The sequence below is a fragment of the Aulonocara stuartgranti genome (assembly GCF_965226115.1).
Source record: "Aulonocara stuartgranti genome assembly, chromosome: 6".
NCBI lineage: Eukaryota > Metazoa > Chordata > Actinopteri > Cichliformes > Cichlidae > Aulonocara > Aulonocara stuartgranti.
This window is the reverse complement of record NC_138944.1, coordinates 39,974,042-39,990,676: the sequence shown is the minus strand read 5'-3', so window position 1 is coordinate 39,990,676 and position 16,635 is coordinate 39,974,042. Positions and strand designations below refer to the sequence as shown.

General features: G+C 41.6%; 2 protein-coding genes across 5 annotated transcripts; both read right to left on the bottom strand.

Moving 5' to 3' along the window:
* Positions 1-193: 193 nt before the first annotated feature.
* ccsapa (centriole, cilia and spindle-associated protein a) lies at positions 194-10,290 on the bottom strand. Of its 4 annotated transcripts, none has more exons than XM_082536233.1 (5): positions 10,177-10,289; positions 7,838-7,902; positions 6,075-6,469; positions 4,254-4,606; positions 194-3,862 (listed from the first exon to the last, which is right to left on the bottom strand). In XM_082536233.1, the coding sequence occupies exons 3-5, from the start codon at positions 6,439-6,441 to the stop codon at positions 3,683-3,685; spliced, it is 900 nt and encodes a 299-aa protein (XP_082392359.1). In that variant the 5' UTR covers positions 6,442-6,469; positions 7,838-7,902; positions 10,177-10,289; the 3' UTR covers positions 194-3,682. The 4 variants fall into 4 exon arrangements, with proteins under 4 accessions (XP_082392359.1, XP_082392358.1, XP_082392361.1 ...); XM_082536232.1 differs by having other exon boundaries at positions 7,838-7,925; positions 10,177-10,288; XM_082536235.1 differs by having other exon boundaries at positions 4,254-4,603; positions 7,838-7,925; positions 10,177-10,287.
* A 955-nt stretch (positions 10,291-11,245) lies between these two features.
* On the bottom strand, positions 11,246-16,186 carry acta1a (actin alpha 1, skeletal muscle a). The gene is made up of 7 exons (XM_082536837.1): positions 15,857-16,186; positions 14,581-14,720; positions 14,054-14,378; positions 12,475-12,636; positions 12,132-12,323; positions 11,838-12,019; positions 11,246-11,726 (listed from the first exon to the last, which is right to left on the bottom strand). Exons 2-7 carry the CDS (start codon positions 14,707-14,709, stop codon positions 11,583-11,585), a joined length of 1,134 nt encoding a protein of 377 aa, XP_082392963.1. The 5' UTR covers positions 14,710-14,720; positions 15,857-16,186; the 3' UTR covers positions 11,246-11,582.
* Between the last annotated feature and the right edge of the window lie 449 nt (positions 16,187-16,635).

Here is a 16,635-nt window from a genome sequence, read left to right as displayed (position 1 = left end):
AGCTCAAAGCTGTGGAGCCCCTGAAACACCGATGCTTAAAAGATATGTGTAATTTTACTCAGCGAATATTAAGTTGTAAAACAAGTGAAATCAAAGATAAGCAGCGTTTTCAGCCGTGCGACCTGGAGAAATGCAGGTGAAATTACAAGACATGGTTAACAAAGCACGAAGGCTCAAAGATCAACTCTTCAAATCAGGTTTTGTTCAAATAATTTATTCACAGCAATGCATTAAAGTGAATGAAAATATAGCCTGTGCATGTTTTTAAGTACAAATACAGTGGGCGAAATATGTCGACAGCATTAAATACTCAGACATGTGATGCACATTCCTTCTCATCTGTTGCTGGTAAACCAGACAAAGCAACATTTTCTCCACCCACGTCCACTCTGTTCCACAGCTTATCTTAAGTGTTACATATTTCGTTTTTTCCACTTTCAAATCATTTCTAGTGATTGTCTCGACATTCATACGTTTAAAATGCGTTATGAAGATAAATAACCAAAGCAGGACCTTTGCATCCACAGCAGCTCTACAGGTACGTTTACCCACTCTCACTCCGAGGTCTTTAACAGCTGTGTTTGCACTCACTCGGTTTCTGAGGGCCCTCAGTTATAACAACATCACGTTATGCCTCGGGTTATACTTGATAGCTGCTGTTGTCAGTGATGTTGACTGTTCACGCTGACCGACAGTGAGAACACATTCAGGTTGAAGCAACGCAGAAACAAACGCTCGTGCACTTTAGATACAACATGTTTTGAGCACATGGATGAAGCTTTACAACTTTCTGAACCCTGAGCACTCACAGCTCTAACAGAGTTAGTCAATAGGCAAACATATTAATTGCGAAACCATACTTGCTACTCTTACACAACAAAACATTTGGTCACGACTGAGTCTTTTTTTTAACCATTAGTGCTTTTACTTCAGTAAAGCGTGCGGACATCTCCGTCGCCACCTACAGCACAAACACTGGTTTTTAAAGTTCCTGTGGTGTCAGGACAAACACGAAGGGCTGTGAACATTCAGAGTGAAGAGGTTCGGTTGGTGTGTAAACGACAAACATTCTTTGAGTGCAAAGCTGTAAACTTGGTACATAATGACGATTAGCCCTCAGTTTGAGTCACGAGACGCAGCCATGACCTCACAGTGTGTTTACAATCTTCAGTTAAAATCAACAAATAACAGACGCCACAAACTCAGAACGCTTTAACACGTGTGCTTTTCTTCACGCTGATGGAAACATGTAGGTCTGTTTCAGGCCTGGTGGACCAGGACGCTGCAGAAACTTTAAACTGGAATTCTGATACGTTCTGGCTGTCTTTAAAAAAATAAGAGCGACAGCAGTACGGCGATGATGGCTGCTCCTCATTTCACGTAAAAGTTTTAGAAGCATCTAGTTTTGCGTAATTACCCTAAAAGCTTTTTTCCTGTGGAGCATTCACTACACTCACTACACTCAGGTTATTTCTGATTAAAAATCAATTTAAAAAAAAGAAGCTGCCCCAGGTGAAAACACACCAACTACACTCTGCAATAAATATACTGTATGCTTAACAGTTACCTGATCTAAATAATTACAATGATTACAATTTAATAAACTAACCTTTTCTGTAAAAATACCTTCGATTTGAGCTTTATTTGACATATCATGTGTTTCTAACTTCTTTTAATCTAAGCGCGAGTCCTCATATCCAAAATACACAGATATCAAAAGTTCCAGTTTGGGCCTTTCTCCGATCAAACTCTGAGGTGTAAACACACAGCTGGCTTCATGAGAGAGAGCTGAAAACAGAATGTGTGTTTAACATGAGCTCTAAATGAAAGAAGAGCAGAAACTAAATACATTCAAAAGAGACGTGGGTGTGTTTTTTTGTAGATACATGTATAGAAAATCTAAGAACGAGTCATTTTATTGTTCATTCTCATACAAAAAACAACACCAGAGAAACACAGTTCAGCCAATTTCATCTGAAAGTGTTCAGAAAGAGAAATCTGAACTGTTCCTGCAGAGCCGATCGTTACTGTCGTAGGGAAAACAACAACAAAAGGTGATGGTTAACAACTTTTGCATGAATGGTCTTTAGTCTGAACTCTAAGGACAGTATTTTTCTTTCTCTCTCGACAGCAGCGATTCGCTCTGACAGGATGCTGCAGCAAAACAACACTGTTCCTGTTGTCTCGTTAGTTCGTCATAAATAATCCCGTGTAATGTGGCATCAAGTGAAGACGTGGGAAAGGCTATAGCATACCATCACAAGTCATAATAAATGTTCTGTACACCTATTGCATAGATGAAATTAACTACAAAGAGCATCGGTGGACCTGCCCTGGCAAACTTTTGGGAGGTTTTCTGCACTTTGAACAAGGCTGCCGGCCTGAAACTAGCTCTCAACCCCTACTTGCTCTCTGTGGTAAAGCGGGAGAGGATGATAAGTATATTCCCAGAGCAAAGCGCAGGGTGCTGTCCTTTGGTTCCCTCTTGGCTAGGCGTGCTATTTTGATGTGTGCTGATCTCATGTCGTGTCTCAGTCTGGAAAAGATCCACTGCTCCACCCAGAACCAAAAGGGCACATTTGATCAAATTTGGGGTCTCTTTCTGGAAAACTTCTCTAAACTTCAACTTAAGGATGTTCCAGCTGACTAACGGATTTGCTTCTCCAGAGTGGTCGGATGTCTTAACGGGAACGTGAAGCTCATAATCCCTCCCGGGTTGTGGCTTTTGTTATTTTGTTATTTTTTATTTTTCTGTTTCTGGTTTTTTTTTTGCTTGTTTGGTAAATAATAAGAGAGGAAAACAATGTTCCAACATGTCTGTTTTGTATTCATTGTAAACAGTTTGTGTTTTCCGCCTTCTTTGTTTTCTTTGTAAACTATATCCACAAATACTCAATAAAAATATCTTGAATTAAAAAAAGAGCGTTGGAGCATTTTAGCGCTTAAAGCTGCAGCTTCTGACCACTTGGGGGCGCCATAAACAGCTGCGAGCTGTGTCCGTCCTCTGCTACAGCTGCTTTTAAGAGCTTTTTGTCTCCATCAGGAAGCCAAAGCAGCAAGGTCGTGAATGCAGATAAACGCTGATGTAAGGGCACATCTTACATCAAACATCTTCCAAAGGACGCTGCAGTCTAGCTGATAACTCCGCTGCTCAGTGATCAGACACACTCGTGTAACACTGTCCCTTTCTCATATGAGCAGTGACACCCTCCTGGCTCAAGCGCTAATTCACCCAGTAACTGAGAGAAGTTATCTAAGATCCCAGAGAGAAGCGAATTAAATGAATTTTAAGTTAATTCGATTTGTTTCGTGTCATTTCGTTACTGAAATCCCAAAGATATACGTAAAATAGTCCCAAATCTGTTAAAAGAATCTAATCTCTGATCTTTATTATAAAAAAGGTACTTTTTGTAACGACCCATGTACAGAAAGGTAAAATTGTAAACTTGATGTTCATAAACTATTTAGAACTTTATCAACTGGATCGAAAACAGTAGCTCGTCCCACTTCTTCACTTTATTTCTTATTTCTTTGTCAACTAAGGAGACAACGCAGCGAGCGGTGTTGTCTTGTGGCAACACGGTTCTCTCTCTGGATTGTTAATTAAAATGAGAAATGATTTCCTCCTGATATTTGCACGTAAGGAAACTTGGTATTTAGGGATTCTAGGTGGATCCCATCTCTACCTAAGCCGGGCGGAGAAACAGCGCATGTACTCTGTCATCCAGCGGTCGTCCACCACCATCAGCTGCGAGCGTCTTATCTTCTCCAGGTCAGCCGATCGAGCCCGCCGGCGGTCCAGCCTGGAGCTCCGCTTGTCAGACTCCCTGCGGGTCTGAACGCAGGCATCAGAAGTGTGACTCTGTGAGGAGAAACCAGAGAGAGGAGTCATTTCCCAAAGCTACACCGGTGTTTTATTATTCATGTTTGCTGCGTGTTCGGTGACACGTTTCACTTCTCTGCTGTCCTGTGAATGAGGTCGAGCTGCAGGACCCCTGCACTACCAAGGACGGGCCGAGAAAGAAAAAGGCTGGTAATGTGCTACGTGTTTTTTTCTAGTTAGCAAGTCTGTCTCTTGAGATATAATGGTGTTTAAAATCTGAACGTATAACTTAAAAACAGTCAAATTATTGATTGTAATTCTGAAAAGTTGCTAGTGGTCATAAGAGTAAAGTATATTTGTTGTTGCCATGAGCCCTGAGCTTTAAAGGCTCTAAAAGTGCTGCAGTATCCCAACTGAGATCAGCGCTCACATCATTGGTTGTCCTCTTGACCTCCATTTGTCTCTCGCTCCAGTCCAGCCGGCTGGACGGTCTGTGGTTCTCCTTCTCCTTGGTGCTGATCACCGGCGTGCTCTTTGCTCTCGGCGGTTTACGGATCACGGCTGGTTTGTCATCCTGGGAACTGTCTCGGTGCGGCTGCTCAGAGCGTGGCATGTGGCGGCGGCGTTGCCGTCGGGATACTGGCTTTACTGGCTCCGCATCAGAAGACGCCGAGTCGGCTGGCCCGTTGTCTGTCGGTGTGTCGTCTGAGGGTGCGCTGTTTGTTGGAGCCACCGCCACAGAACTGCCACCGGCCTCATTCACACCATTTTCTACAACTGCTGCTTCACAAGAACACAGGAAACAGTGAAATCGTTTAAATATCCACTGAGCTCTGCTGACTGAACAAACAGATTAACTAACTAAACCAATACACCAATCAACCACTCGATGGAGCTGGATGGCTCCACAGTGACCCTGCAGAGCGCTGCTGTGTCTCAATCTATATGAAATTATTTGTGACTGTGAAATTCAGAGATAAGCAGGCTTCCTGGCACTCTCCTGTCTGAAATGCAGACATCACAAATGTCAAAGGCACACAATGGATCCTTTATCTTTAAGCTCAGTGTCTCAGCAACAACAGTCCCATCTGACTGCTGAACTTTCAGTCCAAACGTTTATAGCACTGCTGTCTCCTGAGGTAAACCAGCCTCTGTGCCTCGTACTGTCAGAGTGACGCTTACAAAGGGTTCACAAAAAACACCATCTGTTAGATCTTTACAAACTGTTTCTGAAGACTAAAAAAGAAAAGGTGAAATTGAAGCACAAATGCAAACATGGTCACTTTCTTCTCCTACAGTTAGTTTTGTACATTTCAGGACAAAATACACTGCATTTGAGTTAATGTAGTATCATCATCATCGTCAACTGTCAGAAGAGTAAAACAAGGTTAGCTCTGTGAGGCTGCACTGAGCAGGGCTTTGACCCACATGTCAACATCCTTGCAACAACGAAGCTAAGCAGCTCATGTTTAGCAGGTCTAATGTGCACCATAAGCATCATGCTGCTTGCTGACAAGCTAACACAAAGAACAGCCGAGGATCAAACAATGTTGAGCCCTGACGGTAGAGCAGTACCTGAGAGGGACGTGGGTGATGCCACCTGATGGGTTTGGATTTCTTATTTTGAGAAGAGACCATGTTTGTATGAGAGACTGGGAATGCTGTTATGTGTTAATGCTAGAAGGCTTGATTAGGAAACTGAGCCTAACTTGTACAGTTATGATGCAGAGACAAGACATGTAACTGAAACTTCCATGGCAAGGTCAAATGGCCACGCCTACATTTCAGCCATTGTTCAAAAGAATTATCTATCTAAAAAAACGTTTCCCTACTGTGTAGTTGAAAAAAACTGATCAATGGACCATGGAGTAAAAAATCATTTGAGAGCTGTGAAGTTTTAACATTTTAACACAAGTATAGACACTAACTCACTTTTGGAGCCAGCCTCAAGTGGCCACTTCTGGAACTGCAGTTTTTGCCACATCATGATTGACATGGTTATTATCAGAGCTACTTCTAGTTTATTTGGTTAGTTAATTGAAAGAATATTAATCAGAAACTGCAGTTCTCTGGAAAATGTACCCTTGCTATGACACAAAGTCTCGGAAACCAAATTGATGTCTTGTCCAAAGCAGAAATTTTTACGATATGTTTAAAACATTTACCAGGGAGAGAAGCGGCGCCTAATCACATTTAAGAAACTTAATCAAGCATATGTTTAGAACTTCTGCTTGGTGACCCGTTCTCTTACCTGTGGTTTGTGCCGCATCTACAACCGCAGCGTCCCGGTCCCCCACGTCAGTCTCTCCATCCTCGCACGCTGGCTTTTGCACAGGACTGGTCTTTGACTCCAACAACCTCTGCTTGACCTCCAAGGATGTGGGCGGCAGCGGGAGAGACAGAGGAACCACTTTGTTCCTGGTCAGCCTTGGTGTTGACCAGCCGCTGGAGTCAGAGCCGCTGTCCCAGCCCTCCCAGAACCAGGGCTTGTGGGAGTGTTCTATCACCCGGCGAGTCAGACGGTACTTCACAGAGTCCTCATAGCATTTAGAAAACGTCTCCCATTTGGGGTCCCTGAACTTCTTCATATATTCTGTCCTCACTTTCTTGGTCACCATGGTTCTTGTTATTGCCTGGTGCCAATCACTGCAAGGAGACAAAATACAGTTTGAAACAAATTTGCAATCTTTTCTTTGGTCGTCTTCTTCTTGTTGCTCCCATTAGAAGTCACCACTGAGAGTCTCTTCCTATCAGTAGCCTCCTCTGCTTTCACACTAATCCTCTGCATGTTCTTCGCTACATCTATGAATCTTTTCTTTGGTTTTCCTCTTTTCCTGCCTGGCAGCTTCATATTCAACATTTGTTGTTGTTGTTAATAAGCCTAAAAATCCACTAAACATTATGAAGAGGCAGTTAACTATGGCAACCACGAGTAAACAAACAGGGTATATTCTCTATCAGAGGAAGTAAAACACTTTCCCTTTACTTGTTTACTGATGCTGTGACGTGTAATCCTGACATTCATGCGATTTATATCATCATCTTGTCAACAACCTCTCACATTATACTGGACGAGAGCTGAAGCCCTACAAAATTTTGGTATTTACCTGATTTTTATTATATTTTGATATTGACTCGGCCTGAATATTATCCCTTACACTGTCAGCGAGTCGACGTCAGTGATACTGAGGTGAGCTGCGATTTTCTGTCAATAAGCACTGCTGTTTTTGTCTCTGTTAGCTGCTGTTAGCTCCTGTTCACCACTATTCACGGGCTGTTAGTGAAACTTTGTTTCAAGTGGACCTAACGTGGACAGACTCACACTGAGCAAATAAACTCCTGCGACGTGAGAATGAAATCAAACTGCTGAAGGAGGAAGAGGAAGGGATGGAGAGAGATGACCAGGAGAGATTAGTGGTGGAGGAGGCAGATGAAGAAGATGAGAAAGAAAAATCAAAAAAGAGAACATGAATCCTGGTCACTCCTGAATAAATATGTCATAAAATTATTTAAAGCATAATAAATGATGATTTTACACACTACAAAAAAAATAAAAATAAAAAGCAACTCTGCTGCAAAGCATTCTTTAACTTTTGCAGTGTTCATACTAATGTTAAAAGTCTGCTGTTTGTTGTTCTTCTACGTGGCTGCACTTTCAAAGAAACAGTTACTGACAAGAATTTAACCAATGAGCATCAAGAGCCATGCCCCAGTTTTCAGAAGCAGCTACACTGAGTTTTTTCTCTCCCCTCAAACAGACATCCTGTCGGGAAAGTTCCTTTCCTGGGGAACATACAGAAATATCTGGGCTGCTCTACAAAGTCCTGCTAGTTTCTAGGTGGTGTAATAGTAAATGGACCTTTATATAACATACCTCATTCACTTCATAGAAGCACTTCTATGCTGAAAGTGCTTTCTAACATTCACACAAATTCATACTCCGATGGATGTATCGGAGATTAACTTGGGGTTAGTATCTTCCCAAAGGATATTTGGAATGCCGACCGGACCAACCTGGCGATTAGTAGATGATCTGCTCCACCTCCTGAGCTACAGCCACCGCAGATGGTTAGTGGTGACTGAATGGTAAACAGAACAAAACCTGGGTGAAGATGAAGTGGAATGAGAAGTGCTGTTGAGAGTGGGAGGCTTTATCTTGAAACTTTTAAGGCTCGATACAAAAAACATGATTGCAAAATAACTAGTTTTAAACCATCGACTGTATTTACCCCTCTTTAGACTCACCCGTGTTTGCTGCAGGTATGCTTCCATGTAAAATGTGATGGCAGGCTTTGTAATACCAGTCTCATACCAGACTGGTTAAATTATAAGTAAACAGTTCATCTGCGTATTGTAGTACGATCCACATTAAAACACTCACGTTTACATTGTTTAACACATTTTAACACATCTGTGCACTACAGAGCCAGGCACTGAACGAAGCATCAAAGCAAAACATTTATGCAAACTATTCGAATTACTCGATGAATCATTGCAGCCCTGCAGCCAACAACAGACTGTAAAGATGCAAAAACACTAACTTTATATCCCAAATGTGCATTATTTGCTTTCTAAACAATATCAAATGTGTAGCAGAAGAGGCTGATTAGAGTAAAGGGAACCTCTGTTTACCAGGCAAGTAACCCTGAACACATTTTTATTTACAAGCATGTGGACAGTAGGAACACCAACAAGCATCCAAAAACATTGAGTTGAATTTTGCAGAAGGCAATTACAAAAAGTACCTTTAAGGATTATTCCACTGTTAATGGGATAATAATGTTTTAATCCACTTCACTAAAAGGTAAATTAAAAGCTGCATCCCAATTATCTATTTGCCATTTTTTTCTTTTACTTTCCACGTCAGCTCAGAGCTCTGGTGGATATTAACCCTGTGCTGCATCCAGCACAACACACAGTGTCGCATTTCACTGTGGTTCAGATTTCCATTGAGAGGGTTTGATCAGTCTGTTCTTCTGCTGCTACATTAACAAAGCTGTCACTGTGTTTTCTGAATACTGCCCATTAGCAGAAGGACAGAGGGACGACTATAAACATTTGCTTTAATGACAAAGAGACTTAAATTTACAACAGCCATTATACATGGATATACAATGTGTGATACCATGTACGTAATACATTCAGAATTGAATTCAAGTAGCGATGCCAAACAGTCAGCACCAGATACTTGATGCTCAGTTCAACCCAGGTGGAATGAACCTCGGAGAGCCTCCTGTGGGACTGGTAATGACTCAGGACAGGCAGCAGTTTGGCTTGAATGCATTAACACATAAAATAATTGAGTCCAACAAAATGAACGTACAATAATAATATTGTCTTTCATGCATCAAAGCATTTTTTTCCTGTCAAAAACTGCAAAACAGCCATGATACCATCATCCAGCCATCCACGTCTGCAGCTGCTGTTAGCCACAGATCAGGGAAAACCATTGGAGGTTATTAGCACTAAATCTGACTGGACCTTTAATAATCATGAATGCAAACACTGACATTCTTCCTGGGACTTCTTTTTAATGCATCATATGCAAACAAAACATTTATAACAAGCTTTACCGCTTGATTTCATCTAAAGCTCTGGCCATATTCAGTAAAAATATATCGATAACGTAACATAACATAAAACCTATTAAATGTTTACATTTTCTGTTTTGTTTTTTTTCGAGATTCACCTGCAAAACCTGGTGACGTACCTCTGCCAGGTGTAGTCTACCTGTAAGCCCCGCCCACCTCCCGCCACATCAGATTACCCTGAGAGCAGGGAGGATTGAGGCTTACTACAGCCATTACTCACTCACACCACACGACCAGTAACATCCAGTCTATTTCAGTCTACACGCCTACATGCACTTTCCTTTTCTTTCTATACATTAACACTTGTTGTTACTCAAAGTAAAAATAAGCCAGTATTTGATTTTTTAAGCCTGTATCCGATCTGAGGACAAAACCTGTTCAGTGTATATTATCCTGTCACTGTCTGATTACTGCATTTCTCCCGATGTGTTTTTCTGTAACTGAAACACACTGTCTTGTTATAAAGCCTTTCACTCTGTCAGTCACACCCCAGCTCGCAGCATTTTTAAAGATTTTAGTCTGTAAACACACAGCAGAGCAAAACGTTGCAGCTCCGACGTATTTTGAAGTTAATAAATGAAGTGTGTAAACCTGAGGTTTGAAATGCCAAACCGAGTGAAAGCAGGCTACAGCCATGTTCACAGCCGTTCGCCTCACCTGCCCGCTGCGGTCAGCTTCGTTTGTAAACACGGGGTCATTTCAATGCTCAGGCTGACGACTAAAGTCTGATTGGGCATTAAAGTCAGGAATATATGTACTCACCAAGTCTGTGTACCAGGGGGACTCCGATTGATTTAAACCCCGTCTCTCAGCAGGCGAGCATCGCTCTGCTTACTGGCACCAAACGCCCAGCTCAGTTAGAAAGCTAGCAGCAATAGCACATACAACTTCCGGCTTTGGTTTTCAAACAAGTGCTTTAAAACATCCCAGGGACGTGATTAATCAAGAGGATATTCAAGATAAAATCTTCTACTTTGCTCATGTTATAGCTTTCAGGCTGATTTCAGGCAAAAACCATTCAGTTTAGATGGTCGGAAGCTTTATTTTGAAATATATATCCTGGACATCCGGAGCTCGTCTATTATTTATCCCTGTCTGGATTAAAGTATAACAGTACTAGACTGATATGAAATGAAATGTGGTTTTACATTAAGACGCTTCCACCAGACCGCGCATGCGTGTTCTGTCTCCATCAGAGCAGTCAAGATATGAGGAGAAAACAATAACAACAACAAACCCCTAAATAAATTAAATAAAAGGTTATTTACAAATGGTCTCTTGTAGGGCCAGGACCACAGCCTAACCAGTGATGTTTGGGTTTTCGCTTTTACAAATAGGAACTTGGGAATGTAATTCTATTTTACCACCTTGTAGAAACTACAATATGTCACTCAGTATCCAAGACAATATTTATTCTCTTTGTTTTGGGGTGAGAAGAAAGTCAGCGTATTGTTTAGCCTGGTTAACTACTGGATTTATTTCAGCTCTTGAACTTGAACTCTGTGTTTGTCTCAAGGCTTTAAACACCTCATAAAGACTACTATCAGTGATGTTTCACTGCTGTGTTTGGAGCTGGATGACTTAAATTTATTTAATTGTTTTTGGTATGCTGCCGCATACATGTATGTAAATTGTAGACTAGGTTAGGGTTGATACATGTGGTAATAAATTATTGTTTACAGATTTTATTCAAACAAAGTTTATGTGCAGTCTCTTGTGTGAGAGTCATAATGTTCAGAATATAATGGAAAAATCCAAAAGACCAGTAAAATAAAATGAACAAACATCCACAAATGTTCTGAATCAGAATGAGCAGACAACACAGTCACACTTGGAAAAAATCTTTGGCTTTTATTTGCTTTGATGGGTTGTTTCTTTTTTGGTCTTTTTGTTCTTGTTTCTTTGATTTTTTTAAATGTAGTTGGTCCGAGCTGGTGTGTGTCATACCTCGAAGCCAACTCTCATATATGCACACCAATCTTCATTTACATTTGAAACAGGACATACATAAAAGAAAAAATAAATAACTTATGTACAGGTTAGATGTGACATGATCCTCGCTGGTGGAAGTCAAAGGTCTCTCTATGAGAGGATGAAGTTTCACAGTTCTAGGACAGCAGCATCTTACTGCTCTGGATCCTGAACCTGATGCTTTGGACGCATCATGTTTAGAAGCACTTGCGGTGGACGATGCTGGGGCCGGCCTCATCGTATTCCTGCTTGCTGATCCACATCTGCTGGAAGGTGGATAGAGAGGCCAGGATGGAGCCGCCGATCCAGACTGAGTATTTACGCTCAGGAGGAGCAATGATCTGCACAAGTAGAAGAAAATGAGACAAATTTTATTGCCTGCTGCACCTCAGATATCATTGTCATATTATGTAAGGTGAGTGATCTTGTGCCAGTCAGTGTTGCTTTTGTACCTTAATCTTCATGGTGCTGGGAGCCAGAGCTGTGATCTCCTTCTGCATGCGGTCAGCGATACCAGGGTACATGGTGGTCCCGCCAGACAGCACGTTGTTGGCATAGAGGTCCTTACGAATGTCAATGTCGCACTTCATAATACTGTTGTAAGCTGTCTCATGGATACCAGCAGACTCCATACCTGTGTAGATGTACAGCAGAGAGGTTCAGGTTAAACACAATGAAATCACAATGTGATCTTTCAAAGGAAAGTTGTTACACTGTCTCAGATGAATAGTGTTGATGCTACGCACCGATAAAGGAGGGCTGGAAGAGGGTCTCGGGGCAGCGGAAACGCTCATTGCCAATGGTGATGACCTGACCGTCAGGCAGTTCATAGCTTTTCTCCAAAGAGGAGGAGGAGGCTGCGGTTGCCATCTCATTCTCAAAGTCCAGAGCAACGTAACAAAGTTTCTCCTTGATGTCACGCACGATCTCACGTTCAGCTACAAACAGAGGGCAAAGGTCATAATTCAAGCTGCTGCAGAGTAGAATAATAAATAAATGAAAGATGAATAAAATAATTTTATCCAAGTGAGCGAAAGGACGTAATGTCCTGAGTTTTAACCATTTTGGTTTTATTTTGCGCTATTTTACCAGTTGTGACAAAGGAGTAGCCGCGCTCAGTCAGGATCTTCATAAGGTAGTCTGTGAGATCCCGACCAGCCAGATCCAGACGCATGATGGCATGAGGCAGAGCGTAACCCTCATAGATGGGTACATTGTGGGTCACACCGTCACCAGAGTCCAGTACGATACCTGAGAGCAGAAACAGAAGAGTTATGGAGAAGCTGACAGGTTTCTACCTGACGCATGTGATGAGTCACATGAAAAGGCGCAGAGTGCTAACAGTCACTGCTTCTTTCTAATGTCCACATTTGTTTTTTTCACTGGAAGGCTTAAAAGACAGTTTTTTTATGTATCTTTTTTGTCCCAAAAATCAACCCGAAACTAAACAAAATGAAAAAAAGCAGCGTAGTAATCATTTATTTGTTTCAACAATACAGTGCATTCCACAATGTTTGGGACAAACATTCTGCAATTCATTTGGGACTGAAGTGCAGACATTCAGCTTTAGTTCAAGGGGTTTTACAAAGATTTTCTGTGAACTGTTGAAGTATTACTGCCATTTTATACACAGTCTCCAATTTTCAGAGATGCAGATTTAATAGGAAATTTGACTGACAAGCAGCTTCATGGCAAGTTGAGGCCTGCTCCCTTGGCACAAATGAAGAATTCATAACATCGGAAGCTATTTCAAAGTGTTGAATTTGTATTTTATAGCTTTTCAGTGTAATTTTAATCTAATTTTAAATATGATCCTCATATAAGTGAGTAAAGCCATTATACCACTGAAATATACCTGTCATAGAGACAGCATGATAGGAGGGAAACTAATGATGATCCCAAGCATGGTGGAGGCAGCGTTGTGGCATGGATATGTATGGCTGCCAGTGGAACCGGGCCACTAGTGTTTATTGATGATATGACTGCTGATAGAAGAAGCAGAATAAATGATGGAGTTTACAAGGCTATAATCGCTGCTCATATTCAGCTAAATGCTGGTCAGACAGACACAGAGCAAATGGATAATGACTCAAAGCACGCTGCAAAAGCAAGCCAACAGTTACTTAAGCTAAAGAAATTAGATATTCTTCAATGGCCAACTCAGTCACCTGATTTCAACAGAGCAGGCTTTTCTGTTATAAAATACAAAACTGAATGCAGAGAAACCCAAACAGGGAGCAACTGAAAGCATCTGCAGTAAAGGTCTAGCAGAGGAACTCAAGGGAGGAAGCACAACATTTGGTGATGTCCGTAGGTTCTGGACTTCAGGTAGATAGTTGTTGCAATATTAAGTAATAAAAAGTGTCTTTATACTTAAATTAATGTTAGTTTGTGTCATTAATGTTGAACCTCTGAAAATGGGGCACTGTGCATAAACAGTGTTCATGTCAAACTTTGGAAAACTTCTTGAATTAAAGCTAAAAGTGTGCACTGCAATGACATATTGATTGTTTTATTTACAATGCACTGTGGCGATGTAGCGATGCAAAACTACAAAAAACTGTGGCTTTGTTCCAAAACATTGTAGACCTTAAGTTTTTTTTTAAATGAGAAAGAAATACTGTCTTGAAGACAAGGAAACTTGTATTTCTGTGAAGCTCAGACTCACCAGTGGTACGGCCGGAAGCATAAAGGGACAGCACAGCCTGGATGGCCACATACATGGCAGGGACATTGAAGGTCTCAAACATGATCTGGGTCATCTTCTCCCTGTTGGCTTTGGGGTTCAGGGGGGCCTCAGTCAGCAGGGTGGGGTGTTCCTCAGGAGCTACGCGCAGCTCGTTGTAGAAGGTGTGGTGCCAGATCTTCTCCATGTCGTCCCAGTTGGTGATGATGCCGTGCTCAATGGGATATTTCAGAGTCAGGATGCCCCTCTTGCTCTGGGCCTCATCACCCACATAGGAGTCCTTCTGACCCATACCGACCATCACACCCTGAGGAGGGGAGGAAAGCAAGTTAGGTCTGAAATGTATATTTATTGATGTCTGTATTTAATTTGTTGTAATATGAGTCCAAGAGTTTCAAACAGCAATTACTCTGTAAAGAACTAGGTCTAAGATACACTGCAAGGCACGTAAGAAAAAGAAAGGCAAGAATGAGTTTCCTTTTTTTGTGAAATTTATTGCCCTTGCATACCTGGTGACGGGGGCGACCAACAATAGAGGGGAACACAGCCCTGGGAGCATCATCTCCAGCAAAGCCAGCCTTCACCAGGCCGGAGCCATTGTCGCACACAAGGGCGGTGGTCTCATCGTCGTCACACATGTCTGCGGATTCTGGAGGAGGAAAGTCAAATGTGATGAATTTCTGTACAGCAGGATTACTCAGCAGCACTTAACACACTGAACAAAGCACCAGTTGCATGTTAGATATTCATTTAATTTTCTCTTAATAGACAAATTATTTTAACGCTAATACTAGTGTCACTTTGTTGAGTATGTTTTGTTGCCTTTTTAAATTTTGACTAAAAACTCAACAGCCTGCTGTTTTTAATCTGAAAGTTTTAGGTTGATGTTATTTCCAAGCAGTTTTTTAATTGTAATAACGTTTTGGTTTCTTTCTTTCGTTATATAATAAACATAAATTATTACACTACAATAAACTAAATGACCAAAAAAGTGTATGACACTGTGCTTTACTACCACTGACTCCCCTGTTCTGTTTCATAAATAATCACATGCTAATAACTATAACTTCTCCTCGTCTCCTCTCTCAGGCCTCCAGTGTTTAGATTGTGTCATAACAATTTACACAACCTGCCAGGACACAAAGTCACTAAGCTGCAAACAGAAACGCTATTAAATCCCCATTAGTTTAATGATGCCTTCAAATGTTCCCCATAAACTTCAAAATGTGGTTTTGTCTTTTCTTGATATGCATTATAGTGCCCTTGTAAAGGAATCATCCTTCAAAAGCTGCTTTAAAAAGTATATGTATTGTTGCTGGATTCAGTGTTTTCTATTCACTAGTAAACACTGAAACTAAAGCAAAAAGCACTGATGTGCTGATAAGTGTCAACTAACGTACTTGTAACTAATTATGATAAATATTAGTAAACGAATAGACATGTCAGTTTCATTACAGCATTTGTTATTATCACTTTTCATCATAAAATGTTAAAATACACATTGTATTCCAAGCTAAAGTTACAAGGGTTACAAATCTCTAACAGCATTTGAACACAACCCAGTCTTTCCATTAACTACCTGTCGCAACAAAAGCTGAGCTTAAGCAGACTGTGGTTCACTGCCAGCTCCCTTCACTTAACCATTAAATCCAGATTATTCTCCATCTGTCTCATTCACTTAACCTAGCAAGAAGGCAGTCTCCATTAACAGTAACTCCACCTAACTACTGCTACAATTATTAACCCTCTCTCCACCAGGGAACCTCTCTCCTCCAAGCCGCTTACCTCTGCGTGTCTCAGGCTGTCACTGAGGGAACCTTGTTGGCTGCTTGCTCCAGCTGGTGTTGGGGTGACAGGCTACGACCACCACGGTCCTTATATACGCCTTCTGCTCCATACCACCCGGAGAGCTTTTTTCCTCCTCAGCAGACAGTAGTTTGGAATGTCCGAGTATTCGATAGGAATTCAACTGGCCCTTCGTCCATATTTGGTCGCGCGCGAGGGTCGTCGCATGCATGCATGTAGAGCCTCGCGGGCCAGCTGGGCCATATATGGAGAGGAAGTCCCCGCGAGGCTGCCGCGGAGCGCACGAGCCCGTGTATGGAGCTAGACCAGAGCGACGCACCGACCGTCACCTGTAGAATAACTGCTGCTACTTACACAAACGCACAGTACACGCACACAAACCATTCAGTACTTCAAAGCCTTTTCATTTTTTAGTGTTTCATGTCTCATTAGTATTTTAACCGAGGAATGACTTTTTTTTAAGTGAAGGCATAACGAAAGTGACAGTTAAAAAAAACAGAAAACAAACAGCACATTAAATGAGAAGTGTAATACTTTCTACTTTTACTGAGCACTCACAGCACTTTTACACTTACATAATGCTCTGATACCCATTCACACGCCACTCTAAGCACTTAAAGCACTTTTTAGCTATCATGCACACACTGATGAGCGCATCAGGGGCAATATGGGGTTCAGTATGTCATCTGAGGACACTTCACAGATTGCAGAAGCTGGGGATTAGCAGGTGACCCATTCTACCTCTGGAGATGCTCCCA